Source organism: Elaeis guineensis, chromosome 7, assembly GCF_000442705.2.
Source record: "Elaeis guineensis isolate ETL-2024a chromosome 7, EG11, whole genome shotgun sequence".
Lineage (NCBI taxonomy): Eukaryota > Viridiplantae > Streptophyta > Magnoliopsida > Arecales > Arecaceae > Elaeis > Elaeis guineensis.
In genome coordinates this window covers 102159762-102187108 of record NC_025999.2, presented here as the reverse complement: position 1 = coordinate 102187108, position 27347 = coordinate 102159762, and the positions used below count along the sequence as shown (strand labels likewise).

The 27347-nt window shown below is 37.3% G+C and overlaps 1 protein-coding gene across 1 annotated transcript; it reads left to right on the top strand.

Annotated features, from left to right (window-relative positions):
* The first annotated feature begins 1954 nt into the window (after positions 1 to 1954).
* Positions 1955 to 23125, top strand: LOC105048045 (U-box domain-containing protein 34). The gene is made up of 16 exons (XM_073261037.1): positions 1955 to 3605; positions 3849 to 3854; positions 5226 to 5394; positions 6532 to 6593; positions 6687 to 6787; positions 7060 to 7118; positions 9655 to 9742; positions 15167 to 15433; positions 15532 to 15653; positions 15748 to 15863; positions 19695 to 19816; positions 19911 to 20242; positions 20436 to 20537; positions 21069 to 21497; positions 21710 to 22459; positions 22546 to 23125. The coding sequence occupies exons 1-16, from the start codon at positions 2242 to 2244 to the stop codon at positions 22738 to 22740; spliced, it is 4284 nt and encodes a 1427-aa protein (XP_073117138.1). The 5' UTR covers positions 1955 to 2241; the 3' UTR covers positions 22741 to 23125.
* Positions 23126 to 27347: the final 4222 nt, after the last annotated feature.

The following is a 27347-nucleotide window of genomic DNA, read 5'->3' as shown; positions in this document are numbered from 1 at the left end:
TTCACAAAGTCACAAACCCTCTAGTTCTATACAAATCCTCCTGCTCTCTATTATATTTTTCTATTTCCTGTTCTCGAGGCTCAAACTGACTTAAACATCGAAGGGTCAAAGATTGGACGATCTCCATCGATTTTTGATTTATTTTATAATTTTTTTTGAAGGAGACTCGAATCGAATCGCTACAGCTACTCCAGCATGACTTCATCTGATCTCTTCGTTTGAGATTTTAAGCCTCATAACAATAATAACAATAGCATAATGTAAGATGAATAATTTTGACTAGAAGCATCAAAAATATCTTTAATCAAGTTTGTATATCAAAAATAAAAATTTGTAATTAATAGCGCACTTGTCAGGAACATTAATAACATTTAATCAATGGGGGATATAAATGCTTCATTACAAATGATTGAAGTGATTGATATTTAATTTTTTAGTGATATATGATTCATTATTTGTGGTCAGCCATCCCCATCCTCCAACCGAAAAAGACATACAAAATATTGTAGAAGTTTTGGAATCATTGCACGATGCATGATGGAAGAAATACGAACGCAACACAATACATGATTGGAAGAAGTTTGGAATCATTACAAAAGATTGATAATGTTTGGCAATCAAGCCTTACAGTGCCAACACATTAAAAATGTACTCAAACATTATATTTTCAAAATGAGTCACACCCAACTGCTGCATCCGTACATCAAATTTAAATTGTACTTAGATGTTTATCTTTCGTCAATCATCTATTCTATAAACCATCACCACTAAGCGTATTTATTTATTGTTATGTTTTAATTAGAATCTGACATAAGAATAAGTATATTATGTGAAAATATAATATTTTAATATTTTACAAAAAAAAAGATAGTGCATAAGTGTGGCCCGTGCCGATAATACTATTTTCATCGCTATATAGTTTTTGGGTGGATCGGAGTTTGATCAAAACCACGATGTAACATCATCTCTATTAGGTATAGAGATCAAGATTGTAATTTTTTATGTGGTACGAGAAAATATTTATTACACATCAAATTTATTACAATTTAATAAAAATATTTATATTTTATCAAATATTATATATTTTATTAATTTTTATAAATAATATTTTATGCTGATCATCGATTTTTGATTGGATTGTGAATATTTTGATGCCATGTCACCGTTTCCACGAATACCTTCTCCTCCGGTTGTACCAGCTTCTTATCATTTTTCTCATTTTTTTTATTTGATCCCTTTCGAACCTCCGTCCAGTTTTCCTGTCAGCACACGCGTTCGCGGATCAACCCCGTAGCTCACACCGTCAGACGAGAAATTATTGCGGGGCAGCCATCACAAACGCTGATTTCAATGATGATGCATTGAGACACGTACTTAATGATTTCGGTTCATAAAAATCAGCGATGGTGATTGGTAATGCATAAAATGCAGACAATACTATGTTCCGTTGTACCACATGGTCCCCAGTAATCTTCCCTAACTTTATTTTCCCCCAAAATCCAAGATTTTTTTTCTTTGTCGTACAATCATCAACGCAAAAATAATTAAAAATAAATAAAAAAAATCAGAAAATAGAATCAACAGTCACTTGCCATATTACCCTCTGCTGTATTTAATTTTTTTTTTTTTTCCTTCAAGATCAAAACAGAGATGAGAATTTATTACCGTATGCATGTTTCGAAATGGGTCGCATTCATCCAATAATTTCCGATGAGATGAAGGATAATAATTGGAGATAAGCTGTTAGAAATAAAAATAAGAAAGTTGATGGATACGGTGCACCGCTGCCGTGGTGCCTCCGGCAATAGGATATACTCTTGCTAAAAACGAAAACATCGTCGTCGCATCACGTCATCCCTGTACCCAATCCTTCGGGTCTTATTCCACCTTCCGCCCGGCTTTAAACTAATCCCGCCTCATCCCCATTCCATTCCTCCCAACCGCGGGGCCGCGTTAGCCGCGGTTCGCTGTACTAATTCCGGTCAGCTACCTTTCCCCTTCTCGCTCCTTCCTCGGAAACACCCCACAAACCGCGTTCACACGCTTATTCACCGTAACATATGTAAACCCCCGCCCAGCCCAACTTCCCCATCCGCACCGCACCCACCATCCAATCTCTCCGCTCTGCGATTCCTCGCTCTCTTCTCATCCCCCTCTCGCTGAACGAAGCACCAAACTCTCCAGTCTCTACTAGGAGTAATAGGAGAGATCGTTGTAGAGACGTCCACCCTGGATTTATATATGAACGCCCTTCCCAGTCCTTTCCTTCTCTCTTTGGAAGACGACTATTCCTACTACTCTTCCTTCTTCCAGGACGCTATCCCCAGCCTCCCCTCCCCTGCTCCTCCGTCGGAGATAGAGATGCCCAATAGAAAGCGGAAGCGGGGCGGGGAACCCGCCGAAGCGGACCCCAACCCTCTCCGTAGCAGGAACGGATCCAGCTCCTGCCGGGAAAGCGCCGATTCCGACTCTGACACCCTCAATTCCAACGCTGCCACCTCCTCCTCTGCCACCACCGGTGGCGGCGGTGGGGGAGGTCCGTCGCCGCACCAGCAACGGCGGCTCTGGGTGAAGGAAAGGTCCCGGGACTGGTGGGACCGATGCAATCACCCGGACTTCCCGGAAACTGAGTTCCGGCGGGCCTTCCGGATGGGCCGTGCCACCTTCGAGTTCCTATGCGACGAGCTCGGCGCCGCCGTGGCCAAGGAGGACACGACGCTCCGGGCGGCGATCCCGGTCCGGCAGCGCGTCGCTGTCGGCGTCTCCCGACTCGCCACCGGCGACCCCCTCCGCGTCGTCTCCAAGCGCTTCGGCCTCGGCATCTCGACCTGCCACAAGCTCGTCCTCGAGGTCTGCTCTGCCATCAAGACCGTCCTCATGCCCAAATTCCTCCAGTGGCCGGAGCCCACCGCCACCGCCCGCCGCTTCGAGGCCCTCGCGGGGATCCCCAACGTGGTCGGATCCATGTACACCACTCACATCCCCATCATCGCCCCCAAGGCAAACGTCTCCGCCTATTTCAACCGCCGCCACACCGAGCGCAACCAGAAGACCTCCTACTCCATCACCGTCCAGGGGGTGGTGGACCCCAACGGAGTCTTCACCGACGTCTGCATCGGGTGGCCGGGGTCGATGCCCGACGACCAGGTTCTCGAGAAGTCGGCGCTCTACCAGCGAGGAATCGGCGGCCTGTTGCAGAACCAGTGGATCGTTGGCGGCGCCGGGTACCCTCTAATGGATTGGTTGCTGGTGCCCTACACCCAAAAGAACCTGACTTGGACGCAGCACGCCTTCAATGAGAAGGTTGAGGATGTCCAGAGGGTGGCGAAGGAGGCTTTCGCGAGGCTGAAGGGGCGGTGGGGCTGCTTGCAGAAGAGGACTGAGGTAAAGCTCCTGGATTTGCCGGTGGTGCTCGGGGCTTGCTGCGTTCTTCATAACATATGTGAGATGAGGAACGAGGAGTTGGAACCGGAACTGAGTTATGAGCTGGTAGACGACGAGATGCTGCCCGAGAATGGCCTCCGATCGGTGAGTGCGATGCAGGCTAGGGATAACATTGCTCATAATTTGTTGCATCATGGCCATGCTGGCACGGCTTTCTTGTAGTTTTTTCTATGCTACTGAAATTGGAATTCTTTTGATTGATTGTTGTCAACCACGGAAAAGACATAAGGGGCTTCAGGGAGAGATTTGATGCCCCAGCAATATCTAGGGTTTTTGTAGAATAAAAGATTGGTCAGTTAGGGAATAGAATGTACCTTGTCATAGTGTTTTTGTTGTTTTCAAGATTGGAGACTTTGAGATCATTCAAAGGCTCTAGATTGTATCATGATGATAATCTTTTGTAGTGTTTTGTTTGCCAATGGATGATACAAGTAATTGAGATTGAAGGAAATTAAGGTTCATGGAATTATTTTGCAGCATACAAATTGTTGTTGTTCTCTGTCCTCCCCCCACCCACCCTCCCCCCGGCTTCTTGAACTGGCATTTCCATTAGATTTTGGTGGTTATAATAATTGATATGACCTTTCAAGTATACTCGACTACTTTGGTATGCTTAATGACACCTGTTTGCGTTACTTACATAACAATATAAATTTTGTAACGGGAACAGATCCCTTGGTTTACTTCATGCAGGTGAATGAAGTATATGCAATGCAAAGAAATGAAACTAAGTTAATTCTCATGGTGTTGGCAATTATTGGAAGTTTGTCTTATATCAGGAAAAAAAACAAAGATCTTTTGAGAGAATATTAGAGGCAGGACGGGTTAAATTTCCAGCATTTTGAAAATACAGATGTTTTCCCTCTGTATGTATAACCATGAATGCATATGTTTCTACACGAGTTGATTTAGTTCTCATCCTTGTCTTCATATCAGGATGAATTAGTTCCATCTATTCATTTATCAGATGAACTTAGAAATTACCCGACTTTCTCATAGTTTCACAATGCTGATGTTGCCCTAATCGGGAATAATTTAAACTTGGAATTTAGGATGCAAACATGCACAAATCTACTATTCTATGATGAAATTCAATTTAAGATTTTTTTTCTTTCCCTGGTTGTGGGTGTTTTTATCTTTTTTTGTTTTGGTGGTGGGGGCGGGATTGAAGGATAGAACAAACTGGAAACTCAGATTAGAGAATAGATCTAGTGAAAGCTATGAAACAAACTTTATCCAAGATGCTAACTAAAATAGGTTATTGAGATATGCATACAGAACCACATTATTATTTTTCGGTAAAAATACAGAATCACATTATTACTGAGAATGAAGTTTGTCAAATGCACTATAGATAGTAGCACTCTTCCTTTTCTCCTGGCATGTTCTGGAAGATCCATGCATTCTCTCGATTACTTGACCATCGGAAGGGTGGAGGAGAAGAAAACTGATTAATTGTGAGGAGATCCATGAATGGGATAATCGCAGTAAATTTAAAGTGGACAAACAAGGGGATACCAGAAAAATGAGGATAAGGAAATTTTTTAAATTTTAATTGTAACTATAAAAAAGTGATGGAGGTGGAAGGTGTACAAGCATAGTATGGTATGGGAGACCTGGGTTGTACTCCTACAGAAGGCCTTAGGCACCATGCTAAATAAAGAGGATTTTCATGGACTGTTGATTTTTCACCTTAATATGTTGTGTTCGTCATTGATGTGCATGCTTAGACTCATCTAGGCGGTTGTAGTTGAGGTTTTAGTCATGTGTTTCATTTGCAGATGGGCAGCAAATGGTAGTTGTTATAAGGTCATTGTCAGTTTTTTGGAGGCATATTGGAAGAATCTTTTAAACATGTGGTGTTTGTTTTATGGCCAATCGCAATCAAATGGATGTCAGTTTGAAGAAGTGTTGACGATTACAGTGGATGAGGTTGTGATAAGGCTACAAGTAATGTTCAATTAAGAAGCCACTCCTGTTAATGTGATAAGGTTGACAGAATGGAATGAAGAGCACCCTTTGGACAAAAGGATACTACAATATAGTGTTCTGGCTGTCGTCTGTTGCTTTGAGCAGTGAGCATCTGCCAGTGATTCCTGCTGTAGTTTGGTTGGCACATGATATAGTAATTTTTTGGATCTGCATGATACTAGTAGAAATATTCTCCGAGAAGAATTCTGCTGTTTAACAGCAAATATTGCAATTTAAGAAAATTATAGGACCGTGGGAATCAGACAGCAATATAACAACGAATGTTACTTTTGTTATGTTACATGTGTTTTTCACTTTGTGTATATAAGATTTCATATGATTTTGTTGTAAAGCTACTGAGTTTGCCATATTTGTCATCATTTTAAGAATACACAAATCCATCCTATAGTCCAAAATATAAATGCTGAGGAATGTGCATAAACTATCCTGCTTTTGCAGTTCTCTTTCCTCCAAGATATCATTCACATTTTGTTTTTAGAGATTTCAGCTAAATATTTGAAGTTCACTTTCTCATGCTTTCCAATTTATATTCCAGAAAGAGAAAATGATGAAGATGCTGATAGCCAAACATGCAAAATTAAGAAACCTTTTTTATAAGGAAGGTGCATTGTTTCAGAGGTTAGAGTGTAGCACATAAATAAAGCAGATGCAGACTTACCACTGCAGAGTCAGAATGATCATGAAAGATGCATGAGCAGAAATGCTGACTCCAGGGCTGCAAGTTGTATGTAAGAAAAATCTTCTGCTATTGCATCCAATTCTTCTAAGTTCTATCAAATGTTTGTGCATAACATAAATAAACTCATAGTGAGTGCATGTGTATGTACATACAAACACACTGATGTGCACACACAATTAAAATATGAGAAATCCAAATTAGATTTTCTTTGAAATTGGAATAATATGCACTGAGGGTTAATGTCTCATCGAATGTTATCTTCTAGTCACTCTTGTTCTGTATAAGCTTTTTTATTGAAAGTTAGAGACATGCTTTTTGCCTAAAATAGGGTACTATATTGTAAGTTAATATTTGAAAAAGGCTTTCAACCAAATTGTTTTTTGCCCATAATTTATGTTTATCTTGCAAAATATTAGCGAAACACAAAGTTGAAGAAGTCTTCCACTAAACTTTTTGCATCTTCTTGTGGACGACATTGGTGATGAGGATACAGTGGAACGATGGCAAACCAGTCAAAGAACATTTTTCGATTCTACTGGGATGGTACTTTCTTATTATCTTGCTCTTCCAGCATAGTTGGCATTTTTGGTTTTACCTGTACTATAAAACTTGTAGAACTTTCGCTCGATGACAAGGCTCTGAAAGATGGCTCAAGTACAGAGAGTAGGGAAAGTAAGCCTTTAATAAGATGCATGTGAGCTAGAGCAACACTATAGGACTTATCTCGCATTCCTTGACTATTGAACCACATAAGACTCCAAATCATTTTTTTAGTCTCTGCTAACTATTTTCAGCTTTCATTGTTTTTCTTTGATGTGTTGTATAAACATAGACAAAGGATAGTAAGATGCAGATGTCCCTATACCTGTTCTGATGTTGCTTCAAAAGCTTCTGTAACTAAACTTGTTTCTGAAGGTGAATGTTTGCTTTTTGCCTATTAACAGAAACTGGCAGGAAGTTTGCATATGCGCTGCTCATGTCTATGTTTGAAAACTCACAGCTAGTTTTCTTTGCTACTTGATCAATTTAGGTAGATGATCTCTCTCTCAGTCAATGAAAGTTTAATATTCCTAAAATGAGTCTGACATGATTTGGGGTTCTCATAGACCATAATATTCTATGACTAAGAGTTTGATAGTGCATTAGTTCTTAATGTTTATACGAGGATATTGGAATGATGGGGTACTAAAGTGCAACTTAAAACTCGTGCTGGAACAGGAAGACCAACTGATTTTATCCTGACTCACTAGTGGTCCAGTGATGCAATATGGGCACTATATCCCTATGTTGGACTATGTTACTAATATGTGGCAATAGTGGACCTGTAGGGATAGGCTATTGATAAGTGGGAACCTGGGTTGATGTATCCCGGAAAGGTATCTAACACATGCCATCTATCTGCAAATTAATTTGGATAAGATTCTGTTTAATTTATTCTTGCAGTAAATAATCTTTAGTTAGATCAAGAATGGTTTAAATTAATTGGAGAATTAGCTGAGCTCTAATTGGACTAAAGAAAGAGCCTAAGCATAGGTTAGGCTAGGTCAAGTCCAGAAAGACCAGTTTAGGACGTAACATAAGCCAACTTGGACTAGATCCATTTAGTGGGCAGCCAACCTTGTGGGCTACCCCTTCCTTTCATGTTGGTGGACTCCTTATAAGAGTGTGACGACTATATGGGAGTGGGACTCTTAGTGGGGTGAAGAGGAGGATCCCCAGGAAACCCTAGCACCTGCCTCCACTATATAATCCTAGAGGAGGTGCCCTGTGGTTGTGGTAGAGGCCAAAAAAAGAAAACCTGGCTTAAGAAAAAAAATAGAGAGAGTGGCTAGAGAAAGCTTCTTCTACAAGAAAATATAGAGGAAAAGAGAGGGCTACTTTTAAAGTAATAAAACAAAGTTTTCTCACCAAGCATCCTCTTGGTCTGTAGTTGCTGGATATAGGGCTGAGCAAAGGCTTCAATGTGGATTGAAACAGCCACGTGTAGTAATTCTTAGATGGTGGTGTGAATTTACTGTCTTAGTCTCACCCGAGAGGATGGAATCAACTATAGAGTTATGAACTTACAATTATAGGAAGGTAAAAGAATTTTAAATCCTACATGCATGCTTTTTATGTGGAAATCTCATGAACAAAAGTACTAATATTTTGCTGCAAGTATTTGATGTTCATCTACATGTCTATCATTAGTAACATTTAATTAATGATATATCTTTTGTTGTCCCAGTGTGAAACAAGAATCCCAGCTTATGTCCTCTGTCTATTCAGGTTCCTTTAAAGTCACAATGGTGGCCTTAAAAGAGCATACAAAATGTTGGCCAGAATGATGTATTGATATACAACAATATGCAGTCTATCCAGAATGATGTATTGATATACAACAATATGCAGTCTATCCATAGCTACATTACAACATGACACCAGAATCCATGTAACTTCATGTTGCAGGCCATTCTTTAGCATCTTCATGCAAATGAAAAGTTCCCAATGTAGAAGAGACATTATCAGGAAGTTGGCTACAAGACCTTCTCATGAAATTCTTACTCAATAACCTCAAAAACTTCTAGTTCTGCCCTGTTAACTTTAAATTCGGAATTACTTAATCATTTTCCTCTCTGGGCGATGATGGTTGGTCCATCTTATCAAATGGATAGAGACCCAGAACTGGAATTGTGTGTGTGTATGTGTGTTTACACACGCGTGCGCGCGCACACGTACACACTGTTCACTAGTTCTGCCTGATTCTTCTGTATCATCAAGTTAGATGCTGTAAGAGTTGCATTATTATCTACCTTTGAGACGTCCAATTTTTGATTTTCTTTATTGGTCATTACCTAGATCAGTCATTTATGGCTGGCACTTGTCCTGGAAAACCTTTTTTGCCAAATTAATGGTGATAAGCATGCTTAATTGCTTATGTGTGAAACATGTGTATTTGTACCAATTTATCTTAGACCATGCATCATGGTGAATGGACTGGGAGTTTCATGACTGGTTTTGTGGTTGATTAAGCAATGACTCCACCATTCCTTGGTGGATTAAGCTGAATAAATTCCTGGTATAGACATGCATAGCTATCACATGAAAACACTACTACGTAAGAATGACTGGTTTCCACTTCAGGTGAACAGATTCCTTAAAGTAACAGTTTGACATGGTTAATTGGCATCTATAAAATAATAAACAGATTGCCTTGAAGGTGTATAAAACTTGACCACATTTGGAAATGACAGGTTGTTAGGTTCTGATTGACATGATGAACCTGTCATGCATGTTGCATCAGTTTGACAAACATATGGATGTGGTAAAACATTGCAGTAGTTTGGATATCAAAAGCATATTTTATCTTTTTGGCTTAATTTTTATTTTCAGTTTTTCGAAACTACCTTTAATCACTGCATGATGGGTACGTGCTTGCAGGTAGTATGGAAATGAACAGAGTTATCTTGGATGCTTTCAAGGATCATTTTGGTGGCCTGCTGGGCTATATATTATTCTGCTGAATGTATCTTCTTTGCTCAGGTGGTTTTGGATGTTAGAACATCCCATGTCCTGAGGGGATGGGCATACCAACGCTGACTGGCTTGCAATCTCCGGGTGGAGTCATTTCCGTAAATGTGTGGGAAGGTATGACAGATACAAGCATAAGGATGTTTCTAGAGGTACCAAACAATAAACTTGTGCTGAAGGCTATACTTTGTTATCCAAGTCTTTTGGTAGAGGGTATTTTTTCACTTGTAAGGTTGTTTCTGGAGGTACAAAACAATGAACTTCTGCTGAAGGCTAAACTTTGTTATTCAAGTCTTTTGGTAGAGGGTGTTATTTAACTTGTAAGGATGTTTCTAGAGGTACAAAACAATAACTTGTGCGGAAGGCTAAACTTGGTTGGTCAAGTCTTTTGGTAGAGGGTGTTATTTAACTCTTTAGGATGTTTCTAGAGGTACAAAACAATAACTTGTGCGGAAGGCTAAACTTGGTTAGTCAAGTCTTTTGGTAGAGGGTGTTATTTAACTATCAGCTGGAACAGCTGAGTGTTTGGACTGATTAGAAAATTGCTGAAACAGCCCAAGGGCTTGGATGAGAAATTATATCATGCACCGCATGCACCAATGTGGCCATGCACGACACCAATCACCTCAGATCGTTTCTGTCGGCCTAGTCCAATCACTAGGATGGGCATACGATGAATGGAGCCCATAGGAGAGAGTCGGGATGATTGGCATGGCACGTGTGGTGCAGGATATAATTTTTCAGGCTTGGACCAAGGTGTTGTTTTTAGTAGGACTAGGTCTATGGCTGGTCATCTCTGGCTTTTAAAAGGCTGATCTTGATTTGCATCTGTACATCATCTCTCTTAAATAAGCTGAAACTTGGATTGGTCAACACCGGCGATCCCATACAATGAAATGATAGCTGGCAAGATAGAATTAAGGAGGGTTCCAGATTTCGCTGTCACGGTCACCATCTTTGGAACAGAATGAAATTGCAGGCACGAAGGGTGGGTATGCCTTTCAAGGCATGAAAACAATGCAAAAATTTCGCTAAATTTGGACAACTTGCTTTTTGTTTTTTTTTTTTTTCCTTTACAGATTTAAGAAACAGATCTGAATCTGATGGATAATTCTCAAGTTTTCTATTCTTGTGATTGATGTAGGAATCGATCAAGACATGTTGTCATTATTTTCTTGTTTTTTAAAGTCAAGCTGTTCTGAGCTCCTGCGTCGATTCATGAATGTAACATCTACAGGTACTTACGCAATTCGAGTAAAATGATTGGCCTAATTCCTGGCCTATTTTTTGTTGACATTGTTACTGTGATTGATGGAGGCTTCCGTTCTTATGGGTGTGCTTGCCAATCTTGAAAGAGAGATAATAATACGTAGATGGGTACTTGCTGATCCCTTGAGATTTTTTATACATTAGGATGCCAAAGCCACCAAGCACTCACTGTGAAGAAATAATATCTGGTGCATCCGTGTTTGTGATGACTATTTAGCTCTGGGTGACGAAACCTTGTTGTTTTTTATGCGTAACTTGTAGCAAATCTGGAGCAATATTCCATGCGTTTTGTAATTTTGTTTGCGTGCATGGTGTGTGTGTGGCCAGTAATTTATGCAGTAGATCTGTTTTGCACGGTAGAGAGTGGTGACTGCTTGGATGATCTCAGATATCGAAAATAGAAGGCTCTAAGATAGTCTCTCAGCCCCATGTTAGAGATGCCAACGAAGGTCATAGCTTTGGAGTCCAAAACACGTGGGTTGAGAGATTATGCGAGAGTTCTCAATTTTTAAGACGAGTGATGTGGCGGCCCTTCATGTTGCAAACATTGCGACCTAAGAGGATCCGGAGTCTGTAAGGATCTATCACAGATCTAAACGCCAGGCTTCTACTTAATTAATCTTATATAACCTCAAGTTAATGGAAATCATAACAGAGATGAATGCTCATGAATCATGATGGGGTCAATGTTATGAACTATGCCACGCGCTTCGAGGAAAATTAGATTGAATTGGTACCTGGAGATATTCCTACTTCTAGAATTTCGATCTTTCGTAGATGACGTGGTCGCCCAACTTTGCCATGAATTCGAGTGCATTGCCATCTGGGTACAGATGATTCACGCAATCAGTGATTTTTTTCGGATCTCGAAGTTTCTTAAGGACGGAACCGACAAGACCTAAAAATGATTTTTGTATCAGACTGCAGGCGCTTGTGGTTTTTGGATGAGACGTGTGTCCAGGCATTACAATACGTTTAACAGGGGATCAGCAAATCTAACTGTAATTTTCAATAAATTACAAAAATCGTCTTGTGTTTTAAAAATATTTATCTCATACGAAAAATTAAAATTATCCAAAGGGGATGTGCACATATTTCGTTGGATGCTTGTTATGTCATTGGAGATTATTTTAGTTATTTTAAAGATTTTTTTTATATGATATTTGCATCGTATTTAAGGTTAACGGTTTAACAAACTCTCAATTAAGTTATGGATTAAAATATTAAATAAAAATAAATTTCAAGGGTAAGCAAAATTATATTTAATATTGGTAAAATTTTTATAATTTACTTCTTATTTTTTGTTAATATATTAATATGGGGTTCCATGTATTGAGGTGGAGTTCTATACGGAGATTACAAATAGTTTCGCATTCTTTTGGGTGAACTAGTAATTAGGGGTCAAAAATAGAGATGGCAATAAGCCGAGTATAGATTGGATCAACCAATATCCATATATCGCTCCATAATAAAAAACCTCATATCCATATCCTCCCATGCTTATGTCGGGTCGGGTCAAGTAGTGTGCCGGTTGGGTTGGATTGGTTAGATAGATAAAAATGATCAAGTTAGATTTGATTGGATTGGATAAAGAATTTATTACATATATAAATATTATAAAATAATTATAATTTTGAAAATGAGATTTAGATAAAGGCTGTACTAAGTCAGATTCAAATCGAGACATGCCATTATCCATAGTGGAATCAAATCTGCTTTGAATATTTTTTCAAAACCCATATCCACTTCAAATTTTAATCGGATCGTATAAAATCTATCCTATTTAGGACAGATCATGTTAGATACTATGTAGGTCAACAAAAACTACTATTCCTAGTAAAAAATATATATATCGTAAATATTTTTTTCTTCTTATGGAATTCAAGATGGCACACTCCAATGAATCCAAAACAGTGCATATTTATAAATATAAGCCTAGCTCAATTTGATTGGTTGTATTGGCGTGACCTATGAATCTCATAGGTATTTTGGATCCAGTCATCTAAATATATTTTTATCAATTTATATAAAGGACCAAACATAATTTTCTTTAACTATTTTGGATTTTAAATAATTCATAATCTCTAATCCTATATTTGGTTGGGGTTACGAGATAAAGGATCAATGGGATTAAGATGGATGACCTTTATTCACTATTTGGTTAAAAAAAATTTTAGGGAGGATGAATGAAACGAAGAAATTGTTCATCCATTTAAGTCTACCATTTTGCATCCTTCTAAATTGGGACGAAGAAAAAATGGATAGAGCATATGATAGATGGATTTCTATATCGATAAAATTATCCGTTGTTAATTTTTTGACAAGAGTCTAACATTTCTTCACTTTTTATTTATTTTATTTTTATATTTTTAATTTACCAATATCATTTATCCTATGCTATTAATTTTTTTATTATTAATTATTTTAATTTTGGCACATAATTTTCATAGTTATTAATAAATAATTAAAATCATCTTTTATTTTTTTTATTCACTATTTTTAATTAACTATTTATGTAAAATTAATTAAATATTTAAATTAAGTTATAAATTAATTATTTATTTATGTAACTAATCTATAAATAGATTCATTCATATATAATTAATTTATTAAATTTTTTATTAAATAAATTAAATATTTATTTAGTTATGAATTATAAAGATTATAATTTATATATTACTCCCATTTTTTAGCATAAATAAATATTATGATATTTTTTATTAAAAAATAGTTTAATAAACATATTTATAGACATCGTCCGTTCTTCTTTTTTATTTCTCTTGTACCAAATAAAGAATAAAATTATTACCGTACATTATATTATATCTTATCAAATATATGAGAGGGTAAATGAAAGTTCATTCTCTTTCCCAACCATCCTTCTTTCAATTATAAAAAAAAAGTAAATGGAGATCCAAAAATATTTGTAAATTCTCTACGACCATGAAATTTGTAGTTAGAAACTAAAATATTTTTATTTATGTTTTCATGGGTTTTTAAAAAATATTTTTGTAGGTAGGATAAAAATAATATTCTTTTGACTTTTTCGCTGTGGGGACTGCAGTCTAGATAGGGTTGGCAATTTATGTTTATGGTCATAAACGGATTATATTAATTTAAAGGTATAATATAGGTTAGCTTAACTCGAACACGATCCGTTTAATTAAACGGATCGATCTGTGGAATACGATCACAATAAGAATATACATGAATTGACACGACACGATCAATCTGATATGATTAATAATCATGTTGGTGGGTCAAATGGGTACACGACCCACCTAATGATCCATTTAACTATTTGACTTATTTATAAAATTTAATTAAAATAATAAAAATTTAATCAAAAAATTAAAATAATATAAAAATAATTTAGTTATTTATTATGCTAATTCATAGCTCTGTATTCCATCATTGTTTATTTTAGGTTAGAATTATAATTTCTTGATTTTTCTCATTTATCTCAAGTAATTTTAAAATAAACGTGTTAAATATGTTTAAATGTGTCGTGTGATCTGTTAACCTGTTTAAACCTATTTAGTTAAACGCATCAAAACGAGTCAAAACGGATTATACAGGTCAACTCGATTAAGATATGAATTTATCGTGTAATAAACGAGTCAATCCATTTATGATCCGAACCTATTTATTTCAAATTCGAATCCACCTAAGTATTCTAGAGCTGAAATCGGATCGGATATGGGTCGGATACCAACATTTAATATCCATATTTATTTTATTCGACAAATACAAATACAGATACAGATATTATTCAGATACAAAAAATTATATCTATATTTATTTTAAATAGATATGGATATAATTCGGATACTAAAAATTTAGATATAATTGCTGCTATTACGTAAGTAATTAGATTTTAAGACTACAGAATCAAAGATATTACTAAATAGATGATAAATCAAGTTAATAATATATTTATATAGTTATATATATATTTTAAAAATTAATAAATATTATATAAAATTATAGGAGGTTGCGTATGGATTTGAATATTCTGATATAGATCGGATAGTTATCTATCTATATTTATATCTATTTTTTTATAAATATAAATATTAATTAAATTTTAAATTTTTATTTATATTTAAATTTATTTAAATATAAAAATAAATTTAAATAAATAATATTTATATCACTTTCACTCCAATTCATCGTATCGTGTGTGCGCCGACGTATGGTGTCAAAAATTGCCAGCCCTAGGACGCTATATGGGATCTTTAACGCAGAGGACCTGAGGGTTGACTGGCGTTTGATTGGTCAACACGCGATCAAAGGGAAACCACGTTCGGCCTCCTCCCCAGCCGCCTCCCCGCCCCCGTCTTCGTTCTCCGCTTCTCTTCTCGCGGCAGCGGATGGCGGGCGTCTCCGGCGACGCCACCGCGACCGTGGCCGTCGCTGTGTGCAGCGGCAGCAGGAGCCGCCGCGCGGTCCGCTGGGCGGCGGCGAACCTCGTTCCCCATGCCCATAGTGTCCTCCTCCTCCACGTCATCCCCACCGTCTTTTCCATTCCCTCCCCATGTGAGCCCTCTCCCACCTTTCCCCTCTCTTCTCTTCTCGTTCGTCGTCCGCATCGAATCGAAGACCCGATAACCCTTTGTTTTGGTTCTTTTCTGCAGCCGGGGAGCGTGTCCCAATTGAGCGAATGGAGAGCGAGGTGGTGGAGATGTATATCAGTGATCTCAAGTTGAAGCACCAAGAAGTCTTCGTCCCGTTTAAGAGGCTCTGCGGCACAAAAAACGTGAGAATTTTTGCTCTCTTGCTCTCGTAATGTTCGTAGAAGTAGGATTGTGAATCTTTCTGAGAGTAAAGATCGAGCATGCTCTGCTCTTTAGGTTGAGACTTTGGTGTTGGATGGAGAGAATCCTGCGGCCGCTCTATTGAGATATGTTTCAGATTCGGGCACCAAGAATTTGGTGTTGGGATCCTCTTCCATTAGATGGATCAGAAGGTGTGGTTCCTTTGTTAGCTTAATTCTGCAAGAAATTTCTTTCAAATTGTCTTTCTTCCTTTCCTAATTATATATTTGGCAGCAAGAGTCTATACAATTGACAATTGGGCTTGAATAATAATTGAGTTTTGATTCACCAGTTTCAGGATTTTGAAAGATAATTAAGTTTGAGAAGCTGGAAATTAGATAGTCTGAAAGATAACTAAGTTACAGAAGCTGGAAATTAGGTAATTTGAAGGATAATTAAGTTAGAGAAGCTGGAAATTAGGTAAAAAGTGAAGAGATTATTATATTATATGGAGGAACAGTGGAGGACTTTTTGATGTTGTTGGGAGACTGGAATAATCGAGAGGGGAAAGAAAAGAAAAATCTGTTACAGAGAACTTTCTTCCATTTCTTCTCATTATGCTATCTTGAACTATGAAAAATATAGCATTCATTCTTTTTTTAATTTCTCATTCACTCTCTCCTGCCATGCACCCAGCATCAGGCAGAGAATAAATGGTTGTTCGGGTACTCTTTTGGATGAGATTCCTGACTAGCCAAAATTAAATCTTTTTGACAAGTACCATGAAACACTGTAGAAGCAATGAAAAGGGTGAAGCATGGAGAGAATGTGGTGCAAGGGATCTGACCATGCTTTATGGAAGTGCTCCAAATTACCTGATTCTTAATTGTTAATACATTGTCTACCAACTTAGTAAATGGAAAGGCATTAAAAAAGCATCAGAGTTATTAAGATGTCTCCTTCCTTGGATGATGAGGGAATCCTAGGAGATTTGTTTGATACTTGCTTTGGCATATGTGAAACTTTAACATCTGTTTTCCAGAAGAATAACTGAAACTAAGGTCAAACTTTCTTTGAGAATTTCTGACAGATCACCCTTGCTAATTTTTGTCTATGGGAAGGATAACCTAACAGATGTCCTTGCTCAAATAATTTCCATCCCCCATCTACTATCATGATGGAGCAGATCAACCCATCTTGTCGGAGCCATATAAACTTCCAACCCATTCACTGCATTCCAAAACTCTTCATGTCATCCCTAACTCAAAATTAACTTTTGCAAACTTGTGTTCTAGTGGCCACAACCATCTGCATCAGATCTTGTACTGTTTTGAAGTTGATTTATTATAATTTCTTGTTTCATTCTCCATAATCTTGTTGCTTGGCTTCTGCCTTAAACTTTTTTAACATTGTTCCTTTTTTGTAAGATCTTGTTTGTATAGTATTGTTCTTACATCTTTGTATGATCTTGTTCTTCCATTATAATTTTGAGTCTTCTGCCTTTTTTGGATTTTGCTCAACACTTATGTTCTTTGTTATTGTGAAATCCATCTTTCTATAGAAAGCCAGTGCTCCAATTCTCTTTCAGCCATGATCAACCTTTATCCCTAATGATTGTGGGCCAGATTTATAGATTCTGCTTTAACATGGTTCCCACCTTAGGTTGAGTCCTCTAAAATGGAGGTGTCGACAAATCTGTGTCCACCAATTTCATCCAACTATCTTTGGTTGCTAATGAGTTTTAATGATCCATCAATCAAGATTTTAAATTCCGTAGGATGGGGCTATCTCGATTTTCTCATAAAACGGGATGCATCGTTGTCCTGTCCTGTCCTGACATTTGTGATAGAGGATGTCCCAAGACGTCCCGATCGGGATGCTGGAATGCTAGCGGGCAAGGATTCAAGTTACAGCGGGGTGTCTTGGGACATCCCGTGGGACACCGGGACGGAGTACCATCCCATGTATTGGGACAGGCTATCCTGCTAGCGTCCCAGCGTCCCGATCGGGATGCCTTGGGACATCTTCTGTCCCAAATGTCGAGATGGAAAAGGACGGTGACGTATTCTGTTTCCTTAAAAAATCGAAACAGTCTCGTCCTATGGGATTTAAAACTACGGTCTTGTCCCAACATATGGGATGGTATCCTATTTCGATGTCCCACAGGACGTCTCGGGACGTTTCGTTGGGATCTGAATCCCTGCCATCAATAGTATATTCTCTTTGGCGTATCTACATATAGTTAAGCTATCTTACATGATTTTCCTATTTATACTCCATCTCAACAACCTAGTTGGCGGTCATCAGTGCCCATGTGGATAAGGCTAGATGGAGTAAAGGTAGATGGAAGTCATGTGACCCGTACTGAGTAGGATTCGGCCACAATAAATCCCACTTAAATGTGGAGGTATAGACCGAAGAGACAGAATTTGGCTGTGATGCTGATGAGCAGACTGAAAAATTAAGACTTGGTCATGATCAATCATAATACAAGACGTATGAAGTCGGATGGCCAGAAGGAAAAGACCGACGCGATTGAATTGGTCTCAAAGATATTCCCAAGTGTAAAAGACTATACTATAGGCTGAAGTAAAGAGAGATGGCCAATGTAAGCCATGTTTGGATAAGCCAAGGCCAATAAGATATGATTATTAGTCCGACAAGTGGTATAGAGTGACCGACTATCGAATGTGCATGGTGGGAAGATAATTAGCGTTAGTTGTTAGAATTGACAATAGTGGAGGCCAGATGTGATTAGCCACCATCAGAATAGAAAATTACTATTTCTTAGTATACATAAGTGGAATTGTACTATATGATGGATCCTTTGGTATCCATATCAATGAATCTTATTTTTTTTTTAGCTTTATTTTATCCTTTACTTTCCAATATCTTAGTAGTGTTAACTTAGAATTCTCCTACCATAACCCAGACTACATTCTATCTCAATCCATCTTCTTCAAACAATGGTGTAATGTTGCTGAAAGTCCTTAAAGGTCAAGGCACTTGGACCCATGCTACTCTTATATTCATCCTTTAATCGCCCCTTTTTTGGTTGTATCAATGCCGGTGGCATGCCGGCGCACCAATCTACTTGTCTTGCCATTGGCTTGTCAAACGAGCTTTCTGGCATGCCCATCCTTAGGCGGCGAGGAAAGCTTAGTGCAGACGTCTCCTTTTATTGTTTTTGGTAATGTTTAGCTTTCTTTAGTGTGCTTATAAGTATGCTTTTGCTAGAATTTCCAGAATACCTAAAATATGATCTTTGCTGCATAGACAATTGCTCATGTTCTGCTTCAATGCTCCTCTTTATAAGCTGGTTTTGTTACTGTTTATTGATGCTCACTTCAACTTTGACAATCACTTAAACTCCAATAGCGCAACTCCACTTTTCACATCCAAGTTCAATTCAACCAAGACGAACAAAATTTTGCTGTTTGGTGAGTCAGTGAGTCCTCCACTCTAATTGACACTAGCAATGTCATCTTTTACAAGTAGCGACTCTTTATAAAGTCAGTTGCATTATAGTCAAGATTTTATAAGTGATTAGTTTCTTCTTATTAAAGTAGTATTTCTGGTTTTCTTCATCCTTTCCCATGTAATAATTTAGTCATTTAATTCATTTTGTCGTATTCCCTTGAAAAAAAGAAAATTTCTTTGTGCCTTTCACCATATACACCTGCTTTTAGGTTAAAAATTCTGGTTTTACCATTTCTGGAATTTCACTTAGGTACGCTTGCTCTTTAATCTTCAATATTAACACTAAATCACCATTTCCTGCACTTTTTTGGACCCAAAATTTCTCCTTTTTAATAGTGGATGCCTAAATCCCATATTCTTCTGAGTCGATGTTAATGCCAGCACTGAATCAGATTTTTGTCATATTTAGCTGATCTGCAGTAACTGTTAATTCTACAATATGAAGCACATTATTTCTTGTTTATTTGCTGTTAGTGTTATGTCCTAATCCCCCCTACTCTTGTTATGCTTTCACTTATAGTTCCTGGAAATGACATATTTTCTTTCTAATTGCTATTTTATAGGATTTTAAAAGGCCCAGATGTGCCCACTACCATCCTGAAATCTGCCCCATATTCTTGCAATATTTTTGTTGTGTCACGGCGGAAGCTCACTATGAAACTTGCTAATCAATCAATCGATGATGGTATTTGCAAAAAATTGTTTTCTGACTTTTAGTTTGTTACAACCTTTCATTAGCATCTCTGGATATATCATGATTGGATAATTGCTTCCTGCAGGGCCCACTATTAGTATGCCAATACAAACAACTAGTCACAAATCATTTGATCGAATGAGAATGAAAAAAACCTTCGATAACCAATCTATACTTAGTTCGGAAAGCAATGGAACATCACATATATCAGCGCTGGCAGATGTTGGTTCACACTCTCAAGCCCGCAGCAGTTGCAGCTCTTCTACTAATGCTTGCCAAAATTCAGAAAAAGCACTATTATTACCTTGTACTGGAGGCCAGGGAAACTTGGATAACAATAACCAAACACAGAGGATATATGATATTGTGGCTTCTGTCAAAGACATCCCTTTTGTGATTTCACACTCCACAAAAGAGGTCAATGAATTGGTTTTTAGCTGCAGCTTGGAGAATTTTTTTCATCTTGTTTGTTGACTAGTATTACACCGTCTTGTTTTAATTTTTAGTTTTTTCCTTAATAATTCTTTGGCAATATGTGGTACAGCATATTAGATGATAACATAATTTTAAGAATAATACTAACATTTGTTAATTTAGATAATCTGTGCAGTCCAAAGCTCCAGCTGAAGTAGTAAAGTTGAGGATAGAGTTACAGAATACTCTGGCAATGTACAACCGAGCTTGTGAAGATCTGGTCCATGCGAAGAAAAAGGTTAAAGTTGGATATTTTTTTTTTAATTTTATTTTTTTATTGCTCCTGACTTTTGCCAAAATATGAATACACTATCATATGAAGGCAAAGGGACCAATTATATTATGTTTTCCACTTATATTCATGGATAGGTATTCACAGATTTCTATCCTGTTTCATAATTCCAACTTTGCCGGTCGTTCCTACTCTAGGCCCTTTTCATTTAGAATTCGTCTTTCTCCCATCTTTTTACTTTTGTAGAAGTTTTTGCTTGTCTCTCCTCTTTTTGACCCCTTTGACATAAACTTTGACCACTTCTTAAGTTGGGCTATTTCTAGACTATAATGCATATTTTAAACATCTATTATCCCAAAATCACGATTCATGAGCATACAGATGTTCTTTCTTTTCCCTTTCTCATTTACTCATTTATAAATTGGTTTTCCCTGAACATTTATGTTAACACCCTTGTTCATGTCTGCAAATGTCATCCTTCCCTGATGTTTGTTCTTCGTTTCTCTACATTCTGATTCATAATGTTGCATGTTGCAGGTCCAATTGCTTTCTGCTGAATTCTCTGAGGAGGCAAAGAAAGTGAAAGATGCGCTAGAGAGAGAGGAAACATCAAAACGGATTGTAGCAAAAGAGAAGGCCAAGCATTTGGAAGTCATTAAAGAAGTTGAGGAAGCAAGGCAATTGCTTGCAAAGGAGGCCTTGGACAGACATAAAGCAGAAATTGTTGCCAGCAATGTGTCGTTGGAGAAATCAAGAGTAGTAAATGCCCTTCTCTCAAATGACAAAAGATGCCGAAGGTACTCAAGGAATGAAATAGAGGTTGCGACTGATAACTTCTCTGATGCCAAGAAGATTGGTGAAGGAAGTTATGGTGATGTATACAGGTGCAACCTTGACCACACACCAGTGGCTGTCAAGGTTCTTCGGCAGGATGCAGGTGACAAGAAAGAGGAGTTCCTAAGAGAGGTATGCTACAAGGCTGCAATTCTCGAGGTTTTGTTTAATTGACCAATAAGTTATATTTGATATCAAATTTTTTCCTTTCTTCATTTTTGGAGGACTATTTTAATAAAATGTAAAGCCTAACTTGGTCGATTTTGTTGTCCTGACCATTTCTTGCCCTCATAAACCTGGTGGAAGAGAAGAAAATAATGTTGTTTGTATCAAATATTATACAGGTCGAAATTCTTAGCCAACTTCGTCATCCCCACATGGTTTTACTTCTTGGATTCTGCCCTGAGAGTGGGTGTCTTGTATACGAATACATGGAGAACCGGAGCCTAGAAGATCAGCTATTTTTCAGGGAGGGCAAACAGCCACTCCCATGGTTTATCCGATTTCGATTAATTTTTGAAGTGGCCTGTGGACTTGCTTTTTTACATGGAACCAAGCCTGAGCCTATTGTTCACCGTGATCTGAAACCAGGAAACATTTTGTTAGATCGGAATTATGTAAGCAAGATCGGTGATGTTGGACTGGCAAAGCTCTTGTCAGATATTGTACCCGATGGTCTTACAGAATACAGAGAAACCATTCTTGCTGGTACACTTTATTACATGGATCCTGAATATCAACAAACTGGCACAGTCCGACCAAAGTCTGATTTGTATGCTTTAGGAATCATTGCCCTTCAATTGCTGACTGCAAAGCATCCAAAAGGACTTATTTTACATGTAGAGAATGCAATTAAAGGAGGTTCTTTCGCTGATGTGCTTGACAAATCAATATCAGATTGGCCACTTGTAGAAGCAGAGAAATTAGGAAAGCTTGCATTGAAGTGCTCCAGACTAAGATGCAGGGACAGGCCAGATCTTGAATTAGAGGTTCTGCCAGAACTCGAAGAACTTATGAATATGGCGAATGTTTGTTTTAAGTTAAGGCAGTGCAACGTTTATGCGCCTAGCCACTATGTCTGTCCCATACTACAGGTAAACCTTTCAAACATTAATAAGGGTCTTCTGGTCCTTTCTGTATCCTTTTTCCAATGAAAAAAAGGTCCTCTGTCTCTATGCAGGAAGTAATGGATGACCCCTATGTTGCTGCCGATGGATATACATATGAATACAGAGCAATCAAAGCATGGCTTGAAAAACATCAGATATCTCCTGTCACCAAAGTTAAGCTTTCTCATACCTCCATAATCCCGAATCATTCACTGCGTTCAGCTATACAAGAATGGAGGTCGCATGCGGCATTCTTAACTTCCTGAAAAGAAGAGAGCTGGATATGCTGTATATATTCATGCTGTAAGCTTAAGAAATGGCTTTGGATTAAGATTTATGTAGGTGATGCAGATGGGAAATAGTTGATTTTTGGAGAAAGTGCATGCCAAATGCTGCCTGTGTATATAGAAATGTGGAATAGCCTGTGCCCTTTTCTATGGTTAGCATAGACAACCAGAACATGCTATTCATAAACAGAAGCATGGTATCGTTTTAGATGTGTTTGATTACCTTCTTGAAATTGCCCCAGCAATTGATAGACTAGGCAATGTATGTTGAAATTTTAGTATTCAATGTCAATGTAATTGATTGTGCTGCATGTATGAGAAAGACAGATGATGCTGCATCATTAGTAAAATAGTGCTTCATGAAGTTGCTCATACTTGTTCGGCTTGTTGGGATGGAATACTGGAAGTTCTTCAATGTTTTGGTCCTTCACAACGTTTTCTTTTCTCTTTTTTTCAGAAAGACAGAAGCAGTCATAAGCCATCTTTAGATTTTGCAAGAGTTTTCATCCAGAGTATTGGTTGATTTGCGAAATATCTAAAAGCTCCTTCAAGAAAAAAGATGTCTAAAAGGCATACCAATAATTGGAAAGGCCTTCCATAAAGTTTACTAGGATTGCCGATTGTATTTTTTTGTCTTTGATACAAGGAGGAAAGGACGCCTGTTTAAAAGTCTGTTACAGTATGTACATCATTATACAAGATATTAGCCAAAACATTTGGAACAGAATCGTGATCGGTGATTCTAAATTGTCCTTCCACAGCTTGAGCTGCTACCAGTCTGCAGCTTTATTTCCTTGCCTTGTTATATGTGTAGCTTTAAATGCAACAGTCACCTGATTCCATAGATGTATATCCTGCAGCAGTGGATTCGTTTGAAAGTCCTGCATATTATCTGTATCGAGTAATGAAATAATACTTGCGGCCTTCAACTCATAATTGATTGTTGATTATATTTGCTTGATGGCGTTGACATGCAGCCTCCTGCTATCCTATTTCTGATCATCCAAGTGTTGTTTTATGCCTCAAATTATATATTGGTTACTCTTAGCAGTGATTTGTTTGGTTGAGGAGGAAATCACTGGCAGTCAATATGAATGGTTACTGAAACTTTTAAACATCACCATTAATACATATTTGACAAGGCTTTTATTGGTAACAAAATGGCATTGTTATTTCATTGACAGTTCTTATTAGATCTCTTTAGGTAATAGTTCTAATAATATCTTTTCAATTTTTATCTACAAAAGGCATATTGCTTATAAAGCATTTCTTTCTCTTATATTTCTTTGCCCAACCATTAGTAAGATCCTTCAAACTTGACCATGCCTAATTTAAGTGAGCCAGTGATTTGCTTCTTTGGCTTAATAGTGGTGAACTTTAAGCTATGATCTTCCTTGACTTACATTTCATCGTTTATAGCTGTTTTGCATGGTCTGCAACCTGCTAAGAAAAGGTCATCATCAACTTAGAGTCCCATGTTTTTAATGCATATGATCAGTAACCCAATTCTGTACTGGTATTGTGAAAAAAAAATATATCCTGAACAATTTTCATGACATGGAAGACTCTTTGAAGGTAATGGATGTAATGGTTTTCAAAAAGAAGAAAATAAAGTCATTATTAGATTAGTTAGCAAGGGGAGGCAAAATGTCACTGCCATCCTATGAAATGTACCTTATTGTCAAATGATGAATTTTAAAAATAGGATTCTAGAAGAGTGTCAATCAGTACCATACATTGTAAGATAACAACAGTGGTTAATATAGAACAGTAACTCTAATCCTTTGATTGATTGACTTCATGTGCATGAGCCTACATTTAGAGTCGGGGTCCTTTCCTAAAGTAATTAGGAGATCCAGACAAAGCTTTTGTCGAGTTCTAGCGGAACCGAGGAGGAGGCGCCTACCCTGGAAAAAAAAAAAAAAAGAAAAAAAGGAGAAATTCGTTCTTGGATCGAAAAGAGTGGTCGGAACCCGGGGTTCCGAAGGGGAGCGCGAATGGGCTGGCGTTTTCTGTTGCTGAGAAGCGGTGATGGGCCTCGGTTATTATATGCCTTCTGAAAAGATTGAAAGTTCGGTGAAAGGAAACGATTAAAGGTGAGCATTTTTGTTTACCAAAAAAAACGGTGAGCATTTTTCATATTGTTTAGGATGCAGCATGCACATGATTCTGTAAAACTATACACACTGGAGAAATTTTCAAACTCATTGACATCATTTTTCGCACATAGGGGTGGGTGGATAGTGGATTGAGATTTGGAATAAGCTTTAGTTGGTGCATGCTATGCGCCTATAGAGAACAAGATATGAATTTAGAAGCAGTTGGTAATTTTTATCTGGAAGAGGCCAACTGCTTCGCTTTTATTCCATTTAAACGGGAAATTAAACAACTGCCCAACCCCTCCTCCACTTCTTATATGATGCTTTCCATTCTCTCTCTTGTTGGCCACGCGAATAGGAATCTGGTCCACTTCAACTCGGTCTTCTCTCTAGAAAGAGCTACTAGGTTTGTTCTATGTTTTTAAGGCGTATTTTATGGGGGTTGACAGAAGAGAAGAGAGCAAGCAACCAAGGTGATTTCTTGCATTGGATGGGAGTCCATGCTCGAACTATGTGTGCTCACTCCTCTATCCGTCACCCACCACCTGCTCCACATCTACATCGTGTGGTGGGTTCTTCTGGGCTTCCATCTTTGGACAATTCCTAGCTACTTGTTTTAGTCTTGTTGGACTTCCTGTTAACCTGACTAAAGCCAAGTTGCTCCTAGTTGGAGGAACTAGTTAAATCAACCATCATTTGCCAAGAACAAGGCAGGATTTATATCATAATTGGGTCTCATAATCTGCTCTTTATTCAAATTTGTCTGCACGATTGTACAAGGACAGTAATAGGCAAAAGGTGGACTAGGGCGAAAGATTCCTTTTCTTTCCTTTTTCCACGTTTATATCATATGTATCAACTTTATAAAGTTATTATTAAAATAAAAATTTTATATATACATTTTGCTTCTAGTACGCTCTAGTTTTTAAAGTATCATATTGTTAAATTCATTTATTAACAATTATTTTAGATTAATATATAAGCTAACTCATTGAAATTAATAATTCACTAAGGATATGTTTGGTTGGAAAAAAAATATTTTTTAAGAAAATAATTAATTATCTTTTCAGCAGAAAATTAATAGATTTGGGAAAAAAATTATTTTTTGAAAAGATTTTTTTTTCATGTTCTTCTCTTTTTTTTTTTTTCCTATAAAATTTCTTATAATAAAAATGTTTAAATTATCAAAATTTCAAATGCTATGATAAGCAGCAAAATTAAAAAAACTCCTGTGGTGTTGGTCGAGGAAGACAGGCAAGTTGTCGACACCTTATATTTTTAATTGCAACCCTGTTATCCATATATATATATATATATATATATTGATAATGATGGGTTTCTGTCCCTTTAGAGGTTTTTTTTTTTTTTTTTTTTTTTGATAGCATTCCTTTGGACATATTAATTTTGAGTAGAGGAAGATCTCCCTCTCGATCTCTCTCTGATCAATCAACTTTTCCTTTTTCTTTTTTTTGGTAAAATCAATCAACTTGTCAATCTCGAGTTTTCCAATAGGCTGGCATCAGCTCGGGCGTATGCCCTCTACTTCTTTTGACGATTGTTATTTATCTGTTAATTGTCATCATCAAAGTTATTCCATCACCATGACTCCGGCACCTGCACGCAGGAAAACTTATCTGATTTGACATTAGATGTGTCGGGATCGTTTTAGAAAGTGGTGGCTGTCAAATCTTAGAAAAATCCTATGCTACAAGCTATTGGCTATGGCGATGAATCTTTTCATATCTGCATGGAGGGCTATCACAAGCAAAGGTGGAGCCATGGGCCCCCAAAATGGACGCCGTTCTGAGCTCTTGGGTATGTTTTCTGTGACTTCATGTCCCCCTGGATGGCTCCAAGCAAGTGACGACACCGCCGGCCGCCGTCAAGCGAAATTGCGACTTCAACAGTATGATCAACTTTATATGAGAACCGGTTGGAGGTCCAAAATGTCGAGCTATGCTAAGTGCTTTCGGCTAACTCTTGACCCATAAGCTGCGGTAGGCAGGACTTTTTGAGATAGAATATTTTTAAGATCTATTGGATATTTATATAGAATTAAGTTAAAAAAATTATAAAATTTATGGATTAAATTGTTCATTTAGACATGATTCTGTATTAATTAAACATCATCCAATCCAAATCCCATCAGAAAAAAAAAAATTCTTCATTGATTTTTTCCTTCTTTCAACTAAAGATTAAGATTTGGACTGAATTTAAGCAGGCTCTTAAAAAATAAAAATCAGATGAAGCCAACACATTCAATTTTTATAAGATTTTTAGTTTAATTTTATCAAAATATCTCAACATATCCTATAATCTTTATGAAAAAGTATTAAAAAAGATATTTTAAAAAAAATGAAATCATTATTATAACTCATTATTTCCATTGACATATTGCATTCATCATTTTATTGGATATGAATAAAATCTCAGTTAATTTATACTGACATCTTTCACAATTTCAATCGATTGAACAGAAAAAAAAAA